The 22,445-nt window shown below is 42.9% G+C and overlaps 2 protein-coding genes across 7 annotated transcripts in view; both read right to left on the bottom strand.

Annotated features, from left to right (window-relative positions):
- Positions 1-22,445, bottom strand: part of KIF5C (kinesin family member 5C) — a 326,400-nt gene that overhangs the window by 193,464 nt on the left and 110,491 nt on the right. The window lies entirely within an intron of this gene.
- The window catches only part of MBD5 (methyl-CpG binding domain protein 5), a 111,510-nt gene that overhangs the window by 35,863 nt on the left and 53,202 nt on the right, over positions 1-22,445 (bottom strand). For 3 of the 6 annotated variants that reach the window (XM_081167552.1, XM_081167557.1, XM_081167555.1), the window contains exons 3-4: positions 4,457-5,135; positions 2,798-2,900 (exon numbers count right to left, since the gene is read on the bottom strand). In XM_081167552.1, the coding sequence (XP_081023678.1) occupies positions 2,798-2,900; positions 4,457-4,569 (216 nt within the window). In that variant the 5' untranslated portion in view covers positions 4,570-5,135. Of the gene's footprint in view, positions 1-2,797; positions 2,901-4,456; positions 5,136-7,873; positions 8,049-22,445 lie in introns of all 6 variants that reach the window. The other 3 variants (XM_081167553.1, XM_081167556.1, XM_081167554.1) reach the window with 2 other exon arrangements.

Genomic DNA, 22,445 nt, shown 5'->3' with positions numbered 1-22,445 from the left:
AAAGGGAAACTTGCTCCACGTGGCTGTCAAGTCTGCTTTGTCAGATATTTAATAATAATAATAATAATAATAATATTTTTTATTTATATCCCGCCCTCCCCAGCCGAAGCCGGGCTCAGGGCGGCTAACAACAATCAAATAATCCAACATTCTAAAAACATTTCATTATAAAAATTAATTAAAATCAAATTGATGGCAACCATTAAGCAAAATTCTGTGCAGATTGCCAGAGGAGGGAGTCAGGCTGTGCCCTGACCAAAGGCCTGGTGGAACAGCTCTGTCTTGCAGGCCCTGCGGAAAGATGTCAGGTCCCGCAGGGCCCTGGTCTCTTGTGACAGAGTGTTCCACCAGATTGGAACCGCAGCCGAGAAAGCCCTGGCTCTAGTTGAGGCCAGCCTAACCTCTCTGAGGCCTGGGACCTTCAATATGTTTTTATTTGCAGACCGTAAGTTCCTCTGTGGGACATATCAGGAGAGGCGGTCCCATAGGTACGAGGGTCCTAGGCCGTCTAGGGCTTTAAAGGTTAAAACCAGCACCTTAAACCTGATCCTGTACTCCACCGGGAGCCAGTGCAGCTGGTATAGTACCGGATGAATGTGATCTCGCAGCGAAGACCCCATAAGGAGTCTCGCTGCGGCATTCTGCACCCGCTGGAGTTTCTGGGTCAGTCTCAAGGGCAGCCCCACGTAGAGCGAGTTACAATAATCCAGTCTGGAGGTGACTGTCGCGTGGATCACAGTGGCTAGGTCAGGGCGAGAGAGATAAGGAGCCAACTGCTTAGCTTGGCAGAGATGAAAAAATGCCGCCTTTGTTATAGCTGTTTGACAGTCACAGATTCCTACATGAGATGCAGCCCCTCAGCTGTGCTAGTATTCTATACAATTTGGGAGACCAGACCATGTTCCATTCATTCAAATTTAAGAGTCATTCAAAAGAAGGCAACTGGATTACTGCAATGCGCTCTAGGTGGGGCTTCACTCATGCTTGATCCTGAAGCTGCTGTCAGTGTAGAATACTGCAGTGTAGAACTGCTGACAGGACTAAGGCCTTGTCAGAATACAACATCTGTGCTCAGAGATCTGCACTGGTTGCTTCTAGACCAAGTTCAATATCTTACTGTTAGCATATAAAGCCCTTAACAACTTGGGACCAGTTTACCTATGAGATTACTGTACACCCACCTCCCATGCACTCCCGACCGCTTCAATTGGCACTACTACAGGTGCCACATAAAACCCATCCCACATTTGTAAGAACTCAACCATTTAGTGGCAGCAACCTGCTCTTTGGAACTCCCTGCCCATTGAAATCAAGCAGGCACCTTTCACTGTATTCTTTTGCGGTGCCTGATAAAAACATGTTTTTTTAGGCAAGCCTACCCAGATGCTTAGAAAGTTGATGTAATTTTAATCTGTTTTAGTATCTTAACTTTTGTATGTTTTAAAGTATGGTTGTGATTCTTTCTAGATTTTCTTGTTTTATCTTTTTGTAGATATTTTTATCTTATTTTGTGAATAAATAAGTTCCCTTAGGGCACCTTGCTTATTCTGCCATACTATATATTCTTCTGCCTTGGGTCATTGCACACTCTTCCTTATCTACTACTGTATATCTGGCAAACTGAACATCTAAGAGAGTTCACACAAACTTCTACTAGGGAGGAAACACAGGAAAGAGCACCACTGCAGGAAAAAGAAAGCAATGGACAAATTGTGGTTTTCAAGGCCACTACAATTTTGCTGTCCACTACTCTACTGTATAGTATTGATTTGATGTATAGTACATTGTTTTTAAATGCAACTGGTTATTTATTAATGGTTTGATTATTTCTGAATTTGTTATTATGTTAATTAGATGCTGCAAAGCACTCTGTGATCTGGTTGATGAAGATCACAGAATGATGAAGATAAACAAACAAACAAACAAACAAACAAACAAACAAACAGAAAACAGAATCCTTGGGTACTGTAGGCCACTGGCAGTAATAAGAATACAAATGTTGCAATGTGGAGTTATCATGGACTGGCTGGGATATAGAGGAATGATGGGAGGAGTCAGCTGGGGAACCAGAGCCCGGAACATGATGGTGGGACAATGATGAGTGGTCAGAAGGAGAAGATTGGGAAGAGGAGGTGCCAGAAGTGGAGGCAGTAACAGGGCTTAGTGAGCTGGGAGAGTCTGTGGCAGAGAGAAGTCCAGAATCAGATGCAGAAGCTGAAGCAGGGGAAAAGCGGAGGAGGAGTGAAGCAAAGAGGCAGAGGTAAGTCAGGCTGGAGAAGAGTCATGGGTGTCTCCCCTTCCTGCTGCGACAAGCTCCCGTCACCCAATGTCTCCCTGAACCAGAAGAGGAATGCAAAGTACAGAGGAGACATTGGCTGTACACAGACACAGTCTCCGATTGCTTGGGGAAAAAACCCTGAAGAGGCAGGGACTTAAGATGACTGGGGGGGGGGGGTTAGGGACTTTCAGTTTCAGCAACTGATCCATGGGACAAGAGCTACTTTTATATTGTGAACAGCTGAGATCTATGGATGAAGAGTTTTATACAAATAAATTTACTTACTTAGCCTACTAAATAAATAAATAAATAAATAAATAAATAAATAAATAAATACACTGAGCATTCACCTTTAAACAACCGTTTAGATTAATTATGTGAACCACACCAATAAGTAATGCATCTTGTTTTCAAAACGGTTTTGTTTCTAATTAATGACTTTTAAAATTTTACAACAATATATTTAGTTCAACATATATTCATTTTTCATTCAGCATGTTCACAGTTATCCGATTTTACCTTGGGAAGGATGAGGGGACATTCTAAACCACACTTGCATGTTCCATCAGTCAGCAGATACGTTTTAACCTGTTCCAAACAGGACAATAAAGACCCACTAGGACTGAAAGAATAAGAAAAATGTAAAATATGCACATTAATGAATATTGCTGGAAAATACTTCACATACAATTGATGTATCAGTTTGGAACGCACACACGCATGCTCACACAAACAGAGAGTACAGCTTCACTAGTCTGCAAAAGTTTCCACAGAAAAGTTAATGTAATTTCTGTTCAAACTTACATCAAACTTACTTTTCTCTAACCTACATTTTAACAAGAACTCAAGGCTAGGCATTTCAAAGTTGCTCCATTGTTCTCTTGGATGTTGCAGGGTACCAGCTTGTCTATTAATGTATAATGCACAGGATAACATATAATGCACAGAAGGATTGAGGAACTAGTACACACAGAGGATTAGCTTCACATTTCGTACTATTTAAAAGAGCCTACAATCTCAAGAAGTTCCTGTTTCAAGTAGTAAAAGGTTTTCCTCCAAATAAATAAAGAAGAAAAGAAGAAGTGTAAGCTTAGACAGGCTTTTTAAAGACAAGTTTATTCCAAATTGATAGCAGGACCCAAGCCCTACTGTGCAACAGACATTTCATAGATATAGGTCTGCCTAAAAAAAACCAGTCACAAACCCAGCCGGGGAAACTGATGTTTATCTGAAATGAATGGAAACGGTCTTAGAAGACAGTTCTTTAGGGATATAGGAATATGCTGAGTCTTTAAAGTGTTTCTGGGCAATGAGGTTGCTCCTCTGAGTAAATGTGTTGGTTAGATTGTATATAGCTGATGGTAATTCAAGCTCTTACACAAGGAGCCACTACTGGAGAAAGTAAACCTTGGACAAACACAAATTAGGTAGAAATAGATAGATAGATAGATAGATAGATAGACAGATAGATAGATGATAGGTAGATAAATGGGGGAGGGGAGAGAATTATATTTTAATCTATTCCATCTTTTCAAGCATTAGCAGTTTTGTTGGGCCTGGGTATGGAGAAATTCCAAGGAAGAATTTGCTTAACTGGGAATGGAATGGAATGGGCTTTCACATTCTGCAATATCCTTCTGAGCTACATTTTTTTAGGCCTGTCTTAGCATCTAATCTTATGTTCCCCAGAAGCGTAGATGAGAGGCAACAAGATGCAGTGGAAGTGCTTCTCAGCCAGTGGGGGAAGGGGTAGCAACTCTGACATAATTTTTTCCCACCTGCATAGGGAAAGTAGAAACTCCCCTATGAGGAATGATTACAACGTGTGTGTGTGTGTGTGTGTGTGTGTGTGTGTGTGTGTGTGTGTGTGTGTGTGTGTTTTAGAGACAAGGCAAGTAAGAGGAGATGTGCTGGAGATGTAAAAAAAATTGGTGTGGAGAAAGTGAATAGAGAAAGGTTTTTCTTCCTCTTGCGTAGCGCAAGAACTTGGGGACATCCAATGAAGTGGGATGTTGGAAGATTCAGGGCGGTTAAAATAGTTCTTCTATCCAGGCTTTGATGTCTGGTGAGGTAATGCATTCCAGGGTTAGAGAAAGAGGACTTTGGCTATCAAGTCACCTTTCGCGGAATTACTTAAACAGAATAACTTCCTATTCCAACATGCACGTGAATGCTTACCTAATATACAGAACTCCATTTTGATCTACCCGCCGTTGCCAACCAACTGGGACTTGTACTGCAGGCAGCCCTCCATCTTTGTCCCCACCGTCACACTCCTTGCCTCCATTCATTTTTTTTGATACTGCTTATGCCTCCTCGGAGATATCAACAATAAGATGATATCCTTAGTCTATAGGTCATCATGGCCTTCAGAAGGCGGCTGCACAGCACAGCAATTCCCAGTTTGTACAAAATGCATTGGGAGGCTCTGGCTCAGTCGATAAAATCTGCCATTTTTGTTGTTGACAAGTCAGTTGCCCATTCTGATCAATATTAAGTATGAAATGTTTTATTCCTTATGTAGCCATAAGGATATCCTAAATGGGTAAAAATGAATGTTTCCAACTTGGGAAAATCATAATCCATTAATGCTCTGTTACTGGACAAGAAGAGATTGAAAACATTTACTTCTAGTTCAATAGCATGACTCCAAGCTTGATGACTGCCAAAGATAATTTGTATTTTGAGAGAATAAGTCCCATTTTTGAAGATTTGTCACGGCCAAGAACTCCAGGTATTAAATCCTTTTTATATGCCACATTCTTTTTGTTTCCTTGTCTTCTTCCATTCATTGTCCAAGGAACTCCTGGACGCCTCTTGTGATTCTCTCATGATGATACAGCTCCAATATGAATACCTGATGGGGGACAAAACACAAGCAGCTAAGTAATATTACCATTAAAATGAAAGTAATGTCTGTTATCTATTTGCTCTGATTGGTGCACTGCAGAGGACAACAGTGCAACTCTTAAATAAATTTTAGTAAAAACTTTAAGGAAGCACAAAAGGTGGAACAGGGTCCAAAGCTCTGCACAACCTAGATGACTTAGTATTTGTGTTTCCCTCCACACCTAGCACCTCCTCACGAACCAGAGTTGAGTTTCAAAAGCAGTTTGTGGTATCACATAATTCTAGTGTTTAAAGGTAAGAAGTCAAACATGTATTCAAGCATGTCTACAGAAGCTGTTTGAATTTAGGCTGTATATATATATAGAGAGAGAGAGAGAGAGAGAGAGATTAAAACTGAAACATGTGAGAATGCTTAAGAATTCAAGAGAAAAGACAGGAATAAAGATTATATTAGGCAGCTTGGATGAATATTGGCCTCTTCTTTTACACTTTCAAAGGGAATTCCTACATTTATTCATTGCTTTGCATGAAAGTATTTATGCAACTTGGTACGTTAACACATTGTAATCCTAATCTAATTAATTCTGCAACAATTTATTCCATTACAATCTCAAAATAGAAACACTAGTCTACAGAAACTTTGAGCATTCATTGAATTTCTGATTACGTACGTGAAAAACATCACACTTCTCCCTGCGCTGAAGCAACCAACAGGGCTTACAGGACAGATAGCACAACTTGCGCACAGGCCTAAGTCTTTGCCAGAAATCAGATACTATCCCCATATTACATATGCATAGATCGATGATTTTTACTCATTAGTCGGCAAATAAGAAACTAGTTTTTAATATATATTAAAACAAAGACATGCACTGGATCATTTCAAGAGATATAGTTTCTGCAACAGATGCAGGTAAAACACATTAACCACAGCTTGCTGCATGTAATTGCTGTGTGCATATTTCTGGTTACGAGTGCTGATTATATTTACCGTATTTTTCGCCCTATAAGACGCACTTTTTCCCCTCCAAAAATGAAGGGGAAATGTGGGTGCGTCCTATGGGGCGAATGCAGGCTTTCGCTGAAGCCTGGAGAGCGAGAGCGGTAGGTGCGCACCGACCCCTCTCGCTCTCCAGGCTTCGCGGACCTCTCCTCAAGCAGCGGGAACGTTCCCGCTGCTTGGGGAGAGTTGCCGGGATCCCGAAGCCTGCACGCGCTGATCTCAGCGCGTGCAGGCTTCGCGGATCTCTCCCCAAGCAGCGGGAATGCTCCCGCTGCTTGGGGAGAGTTGACGGCATCCCGAAGCCTGCGCGCGCTGATCTCAGCGCGTCCAGGCTTCGCGGACCTCTCCCCAAGCAGCGGGAACGTTCCCGCTGCTTGGGGAGAGCTGCCGGCATCCCGAAGCCTGCGCGCGCTGATCTCAGCGCGTGCAGGCTTCGCGGATCTCTCCCCAAGCAGCGGGAACGTTCCCGCTGCTTGGGGAGAGTTGACGGCATCCCGAAGCCTGCGCGCACTGATCTCAGCGCGTCCAGGCTTCGCGGACCTCTCCCCAAGCAGTGGGAACGTTCCCGCTGCTTGGGGAGAGTTGCCGGCATCCCGAAGCCTGCGCGCGCTGATCTCAGCGCGTCCAGGCTTCGCGGACCTCTCCCCAAGCAGCGGGAACGTTCCCGCTGCTTGGGGAGAGTTGCCGGCATCCCGAAGCCTGCGCGCGCTGATCTCAGCGCGTCCAGGCTTCGCGGACCTCTCCCCAAGCAGCGGGAACGTTCCCGGTGCTTGGGGAGAGTTGCCGGCATCCCGAAGCCTGCGCGCGCTGATCTCAGCGCGTCCAGGCTTCGCGGATCTCTCCCCAAGCAGCGGGAACATTCCCGCTGCTTGGGGAGAGCTGCCGGCATCCCGAAGCCTGCGCGCGCTGATCTCAGCGCGTCCAGGCTTCGCGGACCTCTCCCCAAGCAGCGGGAACGTTCCCGCTGCTTGGGGAGAGTTGACGGCATCCCGAAGCCTGCACGCGCTGATCTCAGCGCGTCCAGGCTTCGCGGATCTCTCCTCAAGCAGCGCTGGGCTCCCACGGCTTGCAGAGAGCTGCCTGTTTGGGGGCTGGGGTCGGGGGAAGCTCGGGCTGCCCCAGCCCCGCGCCTGGGGGGGAAATAATTTTTTCCCCTTTATTTCCCCCCCAAAAAACTAGGTGCGTCTTATGGGACGGTGCGTCCTATTGGGCGAAAAATACGGTACTTGCTTTTTACCTCACCCTATACAGGACTGGTACACTGAAGTACTAAGGAAGAAGGTGAAAAGTCCTGCAGTCCTGGAGGGAATGTGAGGTGGTGTCATGGTCCCAAACCAGGAATCCTCAGTTGCAGAAGACTCCCACAAAGCAGCCTTTTAGGCTCTAGGGCCAGCAGTTCCACATACTCTCCGAACCCCAAGGAGAAACTTCTGCCATGGGGATGAATGGACTGCAGACTCACTGGAGGATCAGGAAAGCCCCAACAAGCTCTCTTCAAAGTAGTGTGAAATCCCACTGCTTATATTAGGAAAAAAGTCACCAGTTGCAGAAAAAGGGAGTAATTCTTTAACTGGCCACATACAGAAATCAGAGGCAGGGTTTCCACCATGACTACCTAGTGCAGTTGCTCCAAGATGCACTGAGACAACTTGTGTTTTGGGCCTCAGCTGTAGGACCGCTGAGCACAGTCCAGCCCCAGCCCCTTGGCGTTTGTACAAAGGCCTGGCTGCTCCTTGCCTTACCTTCCTATCTTTTCCACAACTCTGGGCCTACCGATTTCCATCTTGCTTGGGCCATCACCATCCCTTGGGGTGGACATCACCATGGATCAGGATATAAGGACTTTGTAGCCAGGCAACTACCACTTCAATGTCAGCAACCAGGGGTATGAGAAGGGCTGAAAAGAGTCACAGGGACCTAATGAGAAGTGGGGAATTAAGGCTGGATAGGTCATCACAAAGGAATGTAAGCAGCTGAGATTCATTTATTATTATATGTAAGCTGTCTAGAAGACCTCTCTGGGTTGAAAGGTAGGGCAGAAACTGAAATAAAACAAAAGGACATGTTTAAGGATAAGTAGTATGTCCTTCAACTATCTTCTAGAACACACTCAAGACGTGTGCACAAGATGTTTTTTATTTACCGTATTTTTCGCTCCATAGGGCGCACCAGACCATAGGGCGCACCTAGTTTTGGGAGGCGGAAAACAAGAAAAACTTCTTCTGAACCCCAGAAGCCAGAACAGCAAGAGGGATCTGGCTTCTGGGATACCGTGTGGCTGTTCTGTCTTCTGGGATAACCGCGCCAAGCCTCTTCAGGGCAGCGGGATGAAGGCTCCCCCTGCCCGAAGAGGCTGCGCAGGGCTAAAGCAGAAGCCAGGACAGGCGCGTCGCTGAAGGGGCGCTGCGCATTCTCTCTCTGCGCAGAGAGGGAGAAGGCGCAGCGCCCTTCAGTGAAGCTGGAGAAGGAACAGAAGGAGACCCTTCTGTTCCTCCTCCGGCTTCGCTGGACAGGTGCGTCGCTGCGAAGCAGGAGAAGGAACAGAAGGAGACCCTTCTGTGCCTCCTTGGGCTTCGCTGGACAGGCACGCCGCTCAAGGGGCGCTGCGCCTTCTCTCTCTCTGCGCAGCGTCTCTCCTTCACAGGAGAGGTGCCGCGCAGAGAGGGAGAAGGCGCAGCGCCCTTCAGCGAAGCTGGAGAAGGAACAGAAGGAGACCCTTCTGTTCCTCCTCCGGCTTCGCTGGAAAGGCGCGTCACTGCGAAGCGGGAGAAGGAACAGAAGGAGTCCCTTCTGTTCCTCCTCCGGCTTCCAGGTCAGGCGCCTCGCGGCGAAGCTGAGGATCCTGCATTCGCTCCATAGGACGCACACACATTTCCCCTTCATTTTTGGAGGGGAAAAAGTGCGTCCTATAGAGCGAAAAATACGGTATTTTACAGACCAATGTCTGCTATGTGTGCTACACTTCACTTGGAAACCAGCCCAGAGTGCTGCCTTATATCTCAAGAGGTGGCTGAGAAAAGGGAGAAGGCTACACACAGAGACACACAGCATAGATACACAAACTACTACAGATTAGTCTCTGAACTGACAGCAAGGCACCAAACATCTCCCATTGTTTCAGGCCCAATTCACCAAGCCTAAGACAAAACAGGTGATGCTGCAGCACCTTCAACTGTATAGCCACAAACTCTTTCCCCCACATCCCAGGACCAGAAAAGGCTCCTGGACTTGATACTGCCTTTTTTACTATTAAGTTTTACCGACTGGATGAATGGTGTGAGCCTGTTTTCTGAAGCACTGTTTTGGGCTTGAGACTTCTCTGTGGGAAACGGGCTATAGCTTAATGAATAGAGCTCATGCTTTGGATACACAACATTCCAGGAAGAGCTGGGAAAAACTTCTGCCTGAAAATCTGGAGCGCTGCTTCCAGTCAATGTAGCCGGATAGACAGAGTCAGAGCACTGTTCCAAGGTAGCTCTTTATGTTCCCATCTTGGCTGTGAGTCCTGGCAGACCTGCTCCCTGCCCTGCAGGCCTTTCCCCCCTGGCCTGGGGGGCGGGCGGGCCTGACACTACAGCCACAAAAGCTGAGGCTGCTGCATGGACTCTTGGGGTGGGGAGTTGTTGTTAAAACTGTGTTTATGGAAGACAATCTTACTCGGCTACGAGTGATCACCAAAGAAAGATGAAGAAGAAGTTGGCAGGGGGGTTGTTGCTGCTGTTGATGTTGGTTCTTTTGTATCTATTTCAGATCTTGTGATTTATGTGGAAAATATTCAGTTTGGCTGTCTATTTTTAAACGTTTTTTGTTTTATGACTACTTTTGTTGTGTTGTTGTTATGTATTTTTTCATGTTGTAAGCTGCCTTGAGCATCGTTTGAAGTGTGGAAAGACAGCATACAAATAAAATGATGTGCGTACATATGTTGTCAGTGATGCTGGACAGCAACTCTAAAGGCCAGAGTATATAATACACAACAGGAATTGGAAGAAAGGTGTCAATGGAATTGTATGTGCCAGGATATGTGCGAGGCTACATATGGCTGAAAGAGGCAATGCAAAGGACCTGTGCAAGTATTTCTAGGGTCTGTTTACTGGAAGCTTCTTTTTCAGATTAGTACTTTAAAAAAAAAAAGCCCAATTTTATTTTAAATGCCAATGTTTAGGTAAAATTTCGATGAAATACATTTCAGGAGTTTCCGCCACATGTAGGTACTCCCTCTATATACCTAACTGCTTCTCGTGACAGGCGTTTCACAAGTATTTAATAGTATTGAATAGAAATAAAGTTCAACCATCTTCCTATTATCTGTGACTTGTCAAATATGATAAACAGCAGAAGTAATTTGCATAATTGTCTATGGAGATTTTACAAAAAAAATTTAGCTAGCACTGTTAGTAGGCATAAAGTGCTTGCTTCAGCTAAGAATGTCACTTTCAGACCAAGTCTACTTTCTGTCAAGCCTTTTAACCTTGAAAAGTGTTTGAAGTTGGACTGCAGACAGTAGTGTCAGGGTTTTAGCAATGTAAAAATAGGAGCATGTGTGTGCTTTTAAGCTTAAGCCACTTAGCATTAAAATTTCAATTTCTTTTCCTCCCTCCTCCAGGAATAAATGCTGCACAGAACATACGAAGGCCCAGAAGACAAACATCTTGAATAGCAACTGTAAATGTAGTAAAAGAAAGTATTCATACTGCTCACGGAACATTTCAAAATGATAGCTTTCTATTCATGTATGACAATAATACACTTATACACAATTGGGGGGGGGAATCCATTTAAACAAGTGTTGAAGACAGACAGCTTATTACTTGAATGCAACATAATTGGGCAGTATGAATTTGGCAATCTATACACACAGAAATTATGAAAGCCTTTATATAGGATCTTTCCCGCCTTACCTATACAGTGGTACCTTGGAAGCTGAACGGAATCCTTTCCAGAAGTCCATTCGACTTCCAAAATGTTTGGAAACCAAGGCACGACTTCTGATTGGTTGCAGGAAGCTCCTGCAGCCAATCAGAAGCGGCGGAAACCATGTCGGATGTTCGGGTTCCAAAGAGCATTCGCAAACTGGAACACTCACTTCCAGGTTTGCGGCGTTCAGGAGCCAAAACGTTCGAGTCGCAAGGCGTTTGGGATCCAGGGTATGACTGTACTATTACCAGTGTACAAAAGACTGAAATGATCAGGTGCCTGGGTCTTACCCTCTTCTGTTAGTTGGATCACTGACACCAGGTAGGTGTGGCTATTATTTACGGTATTTCCCACTAATCATTTGAGAAAGGTAGCCTAGAAAATGTAACTAGTTACTGGTGCTCCCCTCTGACAACAACCAATAAGTTACTAGTTGTTTCTGACCCAGTATTCCTGAAATTGTATTTTATTAAACTAAACAGGTAATGAGGGACTTAAAGTGAGGTAATCGTGGTATTAGGAAAATGTAAGAGACGCTCTTTTTTAGAACTTGGTTTGATTAGAGTCAGAGGATTTCTTGCTTTCCAGAAAAAAGCAGCTTGTTCTGGAGATTCAAATAATATTAAATGGCAGCAATATACTGGATATATGGTTTCTGTCTTCACTGTTTGGGAAAGATTTATAGAATTAAACTACATTCCATAAAGAAAAGAAAATATTCTACATTTGACCGGGGGTTAGCAAAAAAGCCCTATTTGTTTGTGTGTGCATGTTTGCAAGCAAACACACTTCAATGCATACACACATAGTGAGACAGAATGCCTACTGCAAAACAGTGCAAATAAGAAGCAGGAAATTACACATTCAGCATCTAAAAAGAAAGAACCCCTTAATGTATGTAATAAATATAGATTGAACAGTCACAGGGTTAAATGCTTCTCCTGCTTATTTTAGTTAGTTAAATTGACTCAGCAGAAAAGCAGAGACTGAAGAAATGAAACTGTAGTACAGATAACTATTCAGGTCATGTTTTGATTATGAATATACATGGAATTCATCTGCAATTTTAAAAGGAACAACACAGAAACAATTTTAAAAGGAACAACACAGAAACCAAACTAATAATTCAAATGCATGGGTTAAGCATACAAAATTTACTTGGAAGACGTGCACAGCTTTTTTGTGGCATAGTTTTTAGGAGAACATATTTATAGTAAATTCAGTTGCCAACAGTGAGTATAATCACATGTAAATTAGTTGTGACTAAGTCTGTAACTGTAAATACATGTATTAAATAGCAAAGTCCAAGTAAGCATAGGATCAGGATACATACTGCACTGAAGTAAGTGGAAGGCAAAGCAGTTCTTAAATTTCTAGAAAAAGAAATCCAAGGATTCAAATCTGTTAGGAATTATCAGCCTCTTATCTGGAAACTTCGTAATTCTGATGAATTGTGATTCAGGGTGAAGAAAATTCGCTCTGCACAGGCTCAGATATACTGGGTCATTTTTCACATGTTCCAGGGTTGAACATAGAATCGAATACAGAGCTCTAATCCGATATTAAAGCCTGAAAGCAAGAATTTGTGGTGTTTCATCTCATTGGCTTCAAAAGGGACTTACTTGTAACTAACTTTAGTCACATTATTTTAATACAAATATTTTATTGTGTTTATATACTAATATAATATCTTATACTTATAATACTGAGTATAATATCTTATACTCAGGATGATGTAGCCAAAACTGAAACTCACCCACAAGAGAGGTAGAAGCAGATTCACAGTAACCTTGAAGTTCAAAGCTTTGAGGTATGCACAAGTACAAAAAACTACCGAAAAACACCAAAGAGGAGGACCCCCCTCCCCCCCAAAACCAGGCCCATAAAAATTCAATGGCACTGGATATTGAGAGACTGATGGAGTTGGTGGAAGGAAAAACCTGATAACTGAGTGGAAGGAGTGGTTGGAATAGTCACACAAAGTGTAGAAAGGAACATTGCCTAGATAGGCCACTTCCTGGTTCAAATTGAGAAGTGATTTTTAGCTATATCCAAGTCACAGTACTGAGAGCAGCTCATATAAACCAATAGAGTAAAGGTAAGGTAAAGGACCCCCGGATGGTTAAGTCCAGTCAAAGGCAACTATGGGGTGTGGCGCTCATCTCGCTTCAGGCCAAGGGAGCCGGTGTTTGCCACAGACAGCTTTATCGGTCATGTGGCCAGCATGATTAAACCGCATCTGGTGCAACGGGACACTGTGATGGAAACCAGAGTGCACGGAAACGCTATTTACCTTCCCGCCACAACGGTACCTATTTATCTACTTGCACTGGTGTGCTTCCAAACTGCTAGGTTGGCAGAAGCTGGGACAAAGCAACAGGAGTTCACCCCGTCACACAGATTTGGTAGATGGGACTGAGCACCAGGGGTCCACTCATGCTCGCCAGGCACTGAATAAGTAGTGGCAAAGAGAAGAGTTACTGCTCTTTCTAACTCATTAGTTCAAAGTCAAAACCCTAACAAATATTCTAAAGCAATTGTAATTCACTGTCCCCATATGCAGGTTGGGAGGGGTTGTGACTGAAAAGAATGAATTATGACAACCCTGCATTGTAGCACACACTAAATATTTCAGGTCAGGTTCTTGGTGTTTAACAACAAACCTGCTGGGTTGTCCAGAGTTATTCTATCCCTTCTGCTGAATTTAAGGTTGGCCGAAGCTGAGAGAGTAGTATACAACAAGCCTACAGTGTAGTTCTTTGCACACTATTGTAGGTCGGTGGGCTATGTTTTCAGCTGCCTTACAATGCAGGCAGGGCAGTGTTATATTTCAGACAAGGGGTGGGGCTACTTCCAGGCAGATCAAGCACTCAGTTTTATCTGGAAGCTTAATGCACCACTGACATGCATGCAGAATGATCACATTTTTAAATGTTCAAAACCAACAACTACTTGAAGTAAGGCCCAAAAGAGAGCAGGAACTATATTTGATGCCAGCATTTATTCTTCAGCTGTCTCAGCCCACAGTTCAGATAACACAAACATAACACAAACAAACGGCAACATTTTGTCGCACAGCTCTGCTTGTCTATATACTATATCAGGCATCCCCAACCTGCGGCCCTCCAGATGTTTTGGCCTACAACTCTCATGATCCCTAGCTAACAGAACCAGTGGTCAGGGATGATGGGAATTGTAGTCCAAAACATCTGGAGGGCCGAAGGTTGGGGATGCCTGTGCTATGTACTAGTACTGATTTGAGTCTTTTAGCACTTTAGCCAAAACCATACCAATCATACAAAAGAGAAAGAGAGAGACTGGCGTGCTTGAGATAATCCTGAGGCGCATACTAGTACAAAAAATCTGCAGAAAAGAAGTTAAAGAATCAACCCCATGATTTCTGTAGGACTATAAAAGCAAAGCAAAGCAGGCTCTGGCCTCTGCCACTGGCTAGGGAACCATGCTTCCTTGAGAGGTTGCATCCTCTCCCATAGAAGTCAGTGTTCCCAGGGATGAAAAAGAGATAAAATATTTAAGCAGCTGGAATAGGGCACAACTGTCTCCTCTCCCCCCAAAAAAGAAAGCCCCTACCTCACACACGCAAAATTCAGCGGACATGACATACTGTCGGGTGGTGGGAGAAAAACTGAATAGGAGAGGAACAGAATTAGAGGCGGTTTTAGGACAGCACAACTGGTTCAGCCTCATGGGGGCCATGCAGTCATGCATGTGCTGAAAGCACACAAATGGGGAGATACCTGTATTTACCAAAAATGGCATGGATCCACTTAGCTACGTATTTTATAAGTACCTTAATATGAGGCAAGAAATAGAGATCAAATTAAAAAAAAAAAATATTTCAATCGTGACAGCTTTTCATTAAACCAGACACATGGACTCTCCCCTCCTCAACCCTGTACCCTAGAAACAAACATGACTCCTCTTTACTTACATGTTTTTTAAACATCACCAGGCAACTGGATATACAGTCGCTGAATCTGATCAGCTACACTTAACACCAATATCTTTTTTACATTCCTCATACCCATATCTCAGTTTTGAAATATGCACTATAAAGAACAATTTTTTAAAAAAATTGTAGCCATGCAAGAAGAGCGAAAGGAATTAAATAGTATAAAATTACTTTAAATTGTCTTGCCTTGCAACTGGAGCACTAATAGTGCAGAGAAATAATAAGTCATTCAGATCAAGCCTCTGTGCAAGAAAATGTCAAAAATATAGTGGGATAGCAAATTAAACCTGCAAATTATGCTTTTGTGCTGAAGCTATTTTTAGACGCATAATGTTTTCCTGAAGTGCTGTTCTTAAAGTTGTTTACTGAAACATTCAGCAAAATAATCAACTATTTCATGAAAAGTCTGCAATGAAAGAGCACTTCTTGCATAATTGGCAATATATTAGCACTAAATTAACTGTTTAGAACCTGGTTGATGCTCTATACTATTGTGAGTTCATGCCATCTTACAACCTATCATTAATATGTTTACCAGAGGATTACAGTGGGACTTCCTTGGCAGTATGTGCAAGGACACATTCGCACAGCCATGCCCTTCAATTGCCTCCCCTATAACATCATAGCATACCTCATGCCCTGTGCTTTCTACTACAATATACAGTGGTACCTCGGGTTACAGATGCTTCAGGTTACAGATGCTTCAGGTTACAGACTCCGCTAACCCAGAAGTAGTACCTCGGGTTAAGAACGTTGCTTCAGGATGAGAATAGAAATCGTGTGGCGGCAGTGGAAGGCCCCTTAACTAAAGTGGTACCTCAGGTTAAGAACAGTTTCAGGTTAAGAATGGACCTCCAGAACGAATTCAGTTCTTAACCCGAGGTACCACTGTATTCTGCCTCAGACTGAACTCCCACCCAGCCCCAATGATTATGGATTAGACTGAAACAGTTAAGCAAAGCCCAAATCTTTTACAGATGCAATACGTAATCTACGTGAATCCATTTGATTTTATGTTTAATTACTGAGGTGGGAAAGATACGAGTTGAAAGCAAATGATCCCAAGCAAGAATAGTGACTGTCATACGAGTAAATCAGAATCATGTGCAGCTATATACTACAAAAGAAGGAACACCTTGATAATTATGAATCTAGACAATTGCTGGAGAAAGGATGGGGAACCGTTCTTCGCCAGAGGGTTGCATTCTGTCAATATTCTAGGTGCCACAGTCAGTGGTGGGTGTGGGAAAAAGCAGGTGAGGCAATGAATGCATAGAAACCATATGGTCTTATCTATGACACAACAAATATGTAGCAATAAGGAAGGCTGATACCCTCAAGACAGATTTTTCACATCCTAGGTAATCAGGTGTGAAATAAACGACCAGATTATACAACTTAATGATACAAGACCCGTGAGAGTGCACTGTAACCATGGTCAAGCTCACTTGGATAATGGTGACAAACTGATCAAAAGGTGTGGAAAAATTTGGTAAAACTTGGTTTTCACTATGTTCATTCCTCAGTCTTAAAAAAAAAAGCCAATTGCTGTGTGGTGGTCCATGCTCCCCTGCAACTAACTGCTGAAAATGTTGGGGTCATTTTTACCTCAGCTACATGGAATGGGAAACTGAAAGAACTACAGAGCTAGGGTCTCAAGGGCCCTCAAAATGATTTATTATTTTCCATGTCTATAGATGTACATATTTTATTTCCATTTGTTGTCAGAGAAGATTATATTTTGTTTGTTTATTTGTATTTTTGATTTTATGTTAGCAAAGAGTAACAAAACAAAAAATACTCCAATGACCTGGTCTATGAACTTAATTTATATTTATGAAAAAGGAGTTCAAACTTGCTGTTGCATTCCCTCCCCCCACTTTCATATAACACTGCCCTTAGGACATAAAGAACTCCATACAAGAGAATAATACATAACGTTAACACATTTGGATTACCACCAACTTGGTTCATTACTCAAACGTAGATAAGGAAAAACACCTTCCTATTTTCTGAGAAATTATTTCATCCTTAGTGCTTTTTAACTGCACAAAAGAACTTCTTGTGACAACAGCCATTAAATCACTTTTAAAAATATCACATTACATATCACACTGCAGTATTTTTATCGAGTGATTAAATGCTGGGTTCATCAGGCACTTGGGGAGCATTTTTTCCAACAAACTGTTCTCCAGCTACTGTCCTTTTCAATCCTAAAAATGACATAGCTGACAAGGAATAGATGCTTTCATTATCCATGATAATGGTATTATCGGTGGCTCACCAAATTGAGTTGAAAATTGTTTTATGCAAGAGATTATGAGGAAATGCAAAGGTGTCTTCTATGCACTGATTTTCTTGTTACTGAGCAGCTCAGTGTTGCTGCGTTTTGAAGTATACCCTTTAACCACAGAATTACGTGGTGTCTGCAGGCACAATTGCACCCAAGATGCTCTCTGGTGGCCATGAGACCTCTGGCTTTGCCTCTACCCTTACCTACTTTGGAAGTGGGGAGGGAAGCAAACACAGGGGGGGGGGGGGGAGGAAGGGTATCACTCTTTCCTACTTTCTTATAAAGTTTTCTAGGCTGACTCTTAGCAGGAAGAGCCTAGCAGGAAATGGGCTAAGCACCCTGAAAATATGTTCAAAAAGATAAGACAGACAAAAATAAGCACACATACACTAAGTAGGATAGAAGCATTGCCACCCAACCCCACTCCACTCACCATTCCCCCCTCCACCTCTTTCCCCCTTTCCTTCCTAATGTAACACTAATATCTCAACAAATGAAACTCATTTGGAGAAAATGTAACTTGAAAATAGAGATATTGCACATACTTTTGTAAACCATGAAATCTTTAATATTTTTTTTTAAAAAAGAATGAAAAAAGTAAGCACAAATTGTTTGTGCTTTGCAATAAAGTGCTGTGTGCGTGCTTTCCTCTCTGTCCCTCTCTGGGGTTGGGTCTATATTTCCTGAGATATTGAGACTGACTGACGAACCAGCCAACCAACCAAGCAAACAAACAAACAAACAGGTCTGCTATGGCAGCCATTTGTGATGGCAGCCTCTGATTCCAAATGTGCCCTTAGGTCGAAAGAGGTTGGCAACCCCCTGCTTAGGTTCTTCACAAGAAGCTTCTCCCTAGATGTGACTGTGCAAAGCAAGGGCTTATGCAAGCATAGCAAAAGAAGCAAGTGGTTTTGTACACTTACTTTAAAACTCGAGTTGTTGCTCCCCCTCACATCCTATACGGCCTTGGTCCAGTATATCTGAAGGAGCGTCTCCACCCCCATCGTTCTACCCGGACACTGAGGTCCAGCACCGAGGGCCTTCTGGCAGTTCCCTCACTGCGAGAAGCCAAGTTACAGGGAACCAGGCAGAGGGCCTTCTCGGTAGTGGCGCCTTCCCTGTGGAACACCCTCCCACCAGATGTCAAAGAGAACAACAACTACCAGGCTTTTAGAAGACATCTGAAGGCAGCCCTGTTTCGGGAAGCTTTTAATGTTTGATGTATTATAGTATTTTAATATTCTTTTGGAAACCGCCCAGAGTGGCTGGGGAAGCCCAGCCAGATGTGCGGGGTATAAATAATAAATTATTATTATTATTATTATTATTATTATTATTATTATTATTATTATTATTATAGAGGATGCATGCAAGTACTTCATTCCATATCTGATTTCCTTCTACACAAAAGCACCACAAGTTATCTTTAGGAATCTTTGGGAAAAGCAAACTTAAGGAACAGTAAAGACAGAGGTATAACGTAGCTGAACTTTATGAATTAATAAAGAAATGGTTTATGAAGAACCAACAACCAACAACAATTCCCCCAACACCCCAGAGCAGCATGCATCCACATCCCCCAATGTTGTCCTCATGGCACGTCCCCCAATGTTGTCCTCATGGCCTCATGGCAACTCTGTGAGATAGGTTGGGCTGAGGGATGTTGACTGGCTCAAAGCTATCCAGAGAGAGTATAGCAAAGTGTATACAGTGGTACCTCGGGTTAAGAACTTAATTCGTTCTGGAGGTCTGTTCTTAACCTGAAACTGTTCTTAACCTAAGGTACCACTTTAGCTAATGGGGCCTCCTGCTACTGCCGCGCCGCTGGAGCACAATTTCTGTTCTCATCCTGAAGCAAAGTTCTTAACCTGAGGTACTATTTCTGAGTTTGTGGAGTCTGTAACCTGAAGCATCTGAAACCTGAAGCGTCTGTAACCCAAGGTACCACCATAGTTTGAGTCTGTCCAGTACTTAAGCATCATATCACACTGGTTCTCAAATGAGCAAGCCTTAAAATTAGTGGATAGCATAGTTCATCTACTGAGTTGTTTCAGATAATTCTTTGTGCTTTGCAATGTTAATTTAAAAAAAAATGTAACTAGGTGAAACACTGATAATGGCAGTCAAGCTCTAAATCTAAAAAAGCCAAGGAGGAGAAATAGCCAAGGAGGTGGTGGCTAATCCCTCTCTTAGTTCATATTAACACAAAATACAACTTTAAAACATCAACACTCAAATTCTACACCCTGAATTGGAGGGAGCGGGGCAGAATTTTTTTTAAAAAAAGTAACAGAGACATGGAGAAAGATACTGAAGAAAACAATATCGTGCAGGAGTCTTTGATGTGGTGCTCATGGGTACCTGTATTTCCTGTGGTGCCCAACAAAAGATCTCAGCAGATAACAGGTCAATAAACCACATTACCCGAGACTGTTCACGCTAACTGCTCAGTCTTATTTGCAGGGACTTGGCCTCTTTAAACATGCAAATATTTCATGGGATGCCAGGACTGGACACTTACCCTCCTTACCATTCTGAACCATTCGTGAGTTAATGAGACAGTAGCTGATATAGATGCCTTTTTCCTTCATTGATGGGGTGGCTCATTGGCGTAACAACCGCATCATGCTTTGGTTCAGTCTTTGTCTGCTTTTTAATGTAGCAATCATTTTTTTTTTTGTTATGCCACACACCTTGCAGCAGCCATTTTGCGACTAGCACTTCTCTTAAATTCTACATATGCCCACTGGCCCAAGGAGTTTGGTGACCTCTGAGACAGTACATCATAGGCCACACAAAAACTGTGCAAGCTATGCATGGTGCCACACACTAGTCCTCAGAAAAAAATTAGAAAACATTAAAGAAGAGATATATATTGTTCTGTTGTTGTTTTAATTCCTTGACTCTGCTTTATTTTCACTCACTAAGTTTGGAAGAAGATTCATCTCAATAAAGAAGCCTAAAGAGAAGATTCATCTCAATACAGAAGCCTAATCTCACTAACATGCCTATGCAAAACCTGATCCTTTCAGACAAAGTCTGCTGTTATTTTTTTTTTTTATCCAAAGATCTAATTCTACACTAAGGTAGCAATCCTAACTTACCTGGGAGTAAGACCCACTGAATGCTTCAGTAAGCCCTATGGCAGGGGTCAGCAAACTTTTTCAGCAGGGGGCCGGTCCACTATCCCTCAGACCTTGTGGGGGGCCGGACTATATTTTGAAAAAAAAAATATGAACAAATTCCTATGCCCCACAAATAACCCAGAGATGCATTTTAAATAAAAGCACACATTCTACTCATGTAAAAACACGCTGATTCCCAAACTGTCCAAGGGCCGGATTTAGAAGGCAATTGGGCCGGATCCAGCCCCCAGGCCTTAGTTTGCCTACCCATTCCCTATGGTGTTTCAGTGCAAACGTGCACATAGGATTGCAATAAGCAAATTCACAACCAAATATTATGGCAAATCAAATTATGTTACTTACAGAATTCTGTAAGATGTATACACACTCCCTTAATGTGTATTCCCTTGTATGGCTTTGAACAATATTTAGCTTCTAACGAAGAATATGCAACTCATCTGTTGTTTCATGTTAAGCAATGAACTTTGATCATAATGGTAGATTAAATACATTACACATTATACTAATAATTATGGAAACCAGCATGTTCAGGTTGTGTATTTTGAAAATGAATTTGGCATGCTTTATTTTGAACTCAGTAATTTGGTATTTGCATATGTTTAACTGGCCTTGAGATATCAGTCAAACAGCAAGAATTAGGGTTTAGACCAGGAGCTAGCAAAGTCATACCCTCCAGATTTTATTGGACTCCAGCTGCCATCAGCTCCATCCAACATGACCAATAGTCAAGGATGATGGTAGCTGGAGTCAAGCACCCTCCTGGTTTAGACACAGTGAGGGAAGGTAGCTGGGGGCCATGAAGGAGGGGGTAGATACAGGCACAGCCTCAAAGCCCTTGAGCCCGCCTCGATGTTCTTAAAACACATCCCTGCAAAAATGGAAGTTAGGATTCACAGAATTACACACAAAAGTTTGGGCTTCACCAAACTCGAAGACAAAGATAGCAAAGGGTTTAAAAGAATAAATCCAAAGGAAGTTTCCAAACTACATAAAAACTACACCCATACAACACAGGTATGCCAATGAAGAATCACACAAGTGTTCAACTTGAGGCCTATTGCTCTAATCCAGCAATGAATGCAGAAGCAGCCTTCACACATATAGCCAACATAAATCTATGGCTCGAATCCTATTCACATTTGCTGAGAGTAAGTCCTGCTATACTGTAAACCACTAAGCCTCGGGCTTGCCGATCAGAAGGTCGGCGGTTCACATCCCCGTGACGAGGTGAGCTCCTGTTGCTCGGTCCCTGCTCCTGCCAACCTAGCCGTTCGAAAGCATGTCAAGTGCAAGTAGATAAATAGGAACCGCTCTGGTGGGAAGCTAAACAGTGTTTCCGTGCGCTGCTCTGGTTTTGCCAGAAGCGGCTTAGTCATGCTGGCCACATGACCCAGAAAAACTGTCTGCGGACAAATGTCGGCTCCCTTGCCAGTAAACCGAGATGAGCGCCACAACCCCAGAGTTGTTCGCGACTGGACTTAACTGTCAGGGGTCCTTTACCTTTACCTTTTTCAGTCCTAATGAACTCAATGGGGCTTACCTCTGAGTAGGCATGTATAGGATTTCACTGCACATCACATTTCCAACAACATTCTCTCACACACCCTCAGGTCTTACTGAATTAACTAGATGCACCTTTCATATGTATACAGGTGCCTATCTTCCTTCAGAGTAACTTATACTTGTCTGAATAAAATACCAGTATATGTAAGATTATGAAAGTTTTGGTCAAACGCATTCAATCAAATGAAAACAAAATAGCATTTTGCAGTGAAATTCAGAATTTTTAACTCTGAAAACTGTCATTCCAGAGTTCGGAAAGGGCTGTCAAACACAAAGTAGCAAGTTCAACGTTTTTGTTTATATAAACTCTGGAGGACTCAGAATTCTGTTTGATAATAGTACACCATCAGAAAATGCTGTGTAAATATACTCCTGATAGATCACTTGAGTGTTCAGTACATAACTATGCTATAGGTGAACAC

Source organism: Podarcis bocagei (assembly GCF_964188305.1).
Source record: "Podarcis bocagei genome assembly, chromosome: 1".
Lineage (NCBI taxonomy): Eukaryota > Metazoa > Chordata > Lepidosauria > Squamata > Lacertidae > Podarcis > Podarcis bocagei.
Note: the sequence above shows the minus strand (reverse complement) of the source record. Positions and strands in the feature narration are given on the sequence as shown.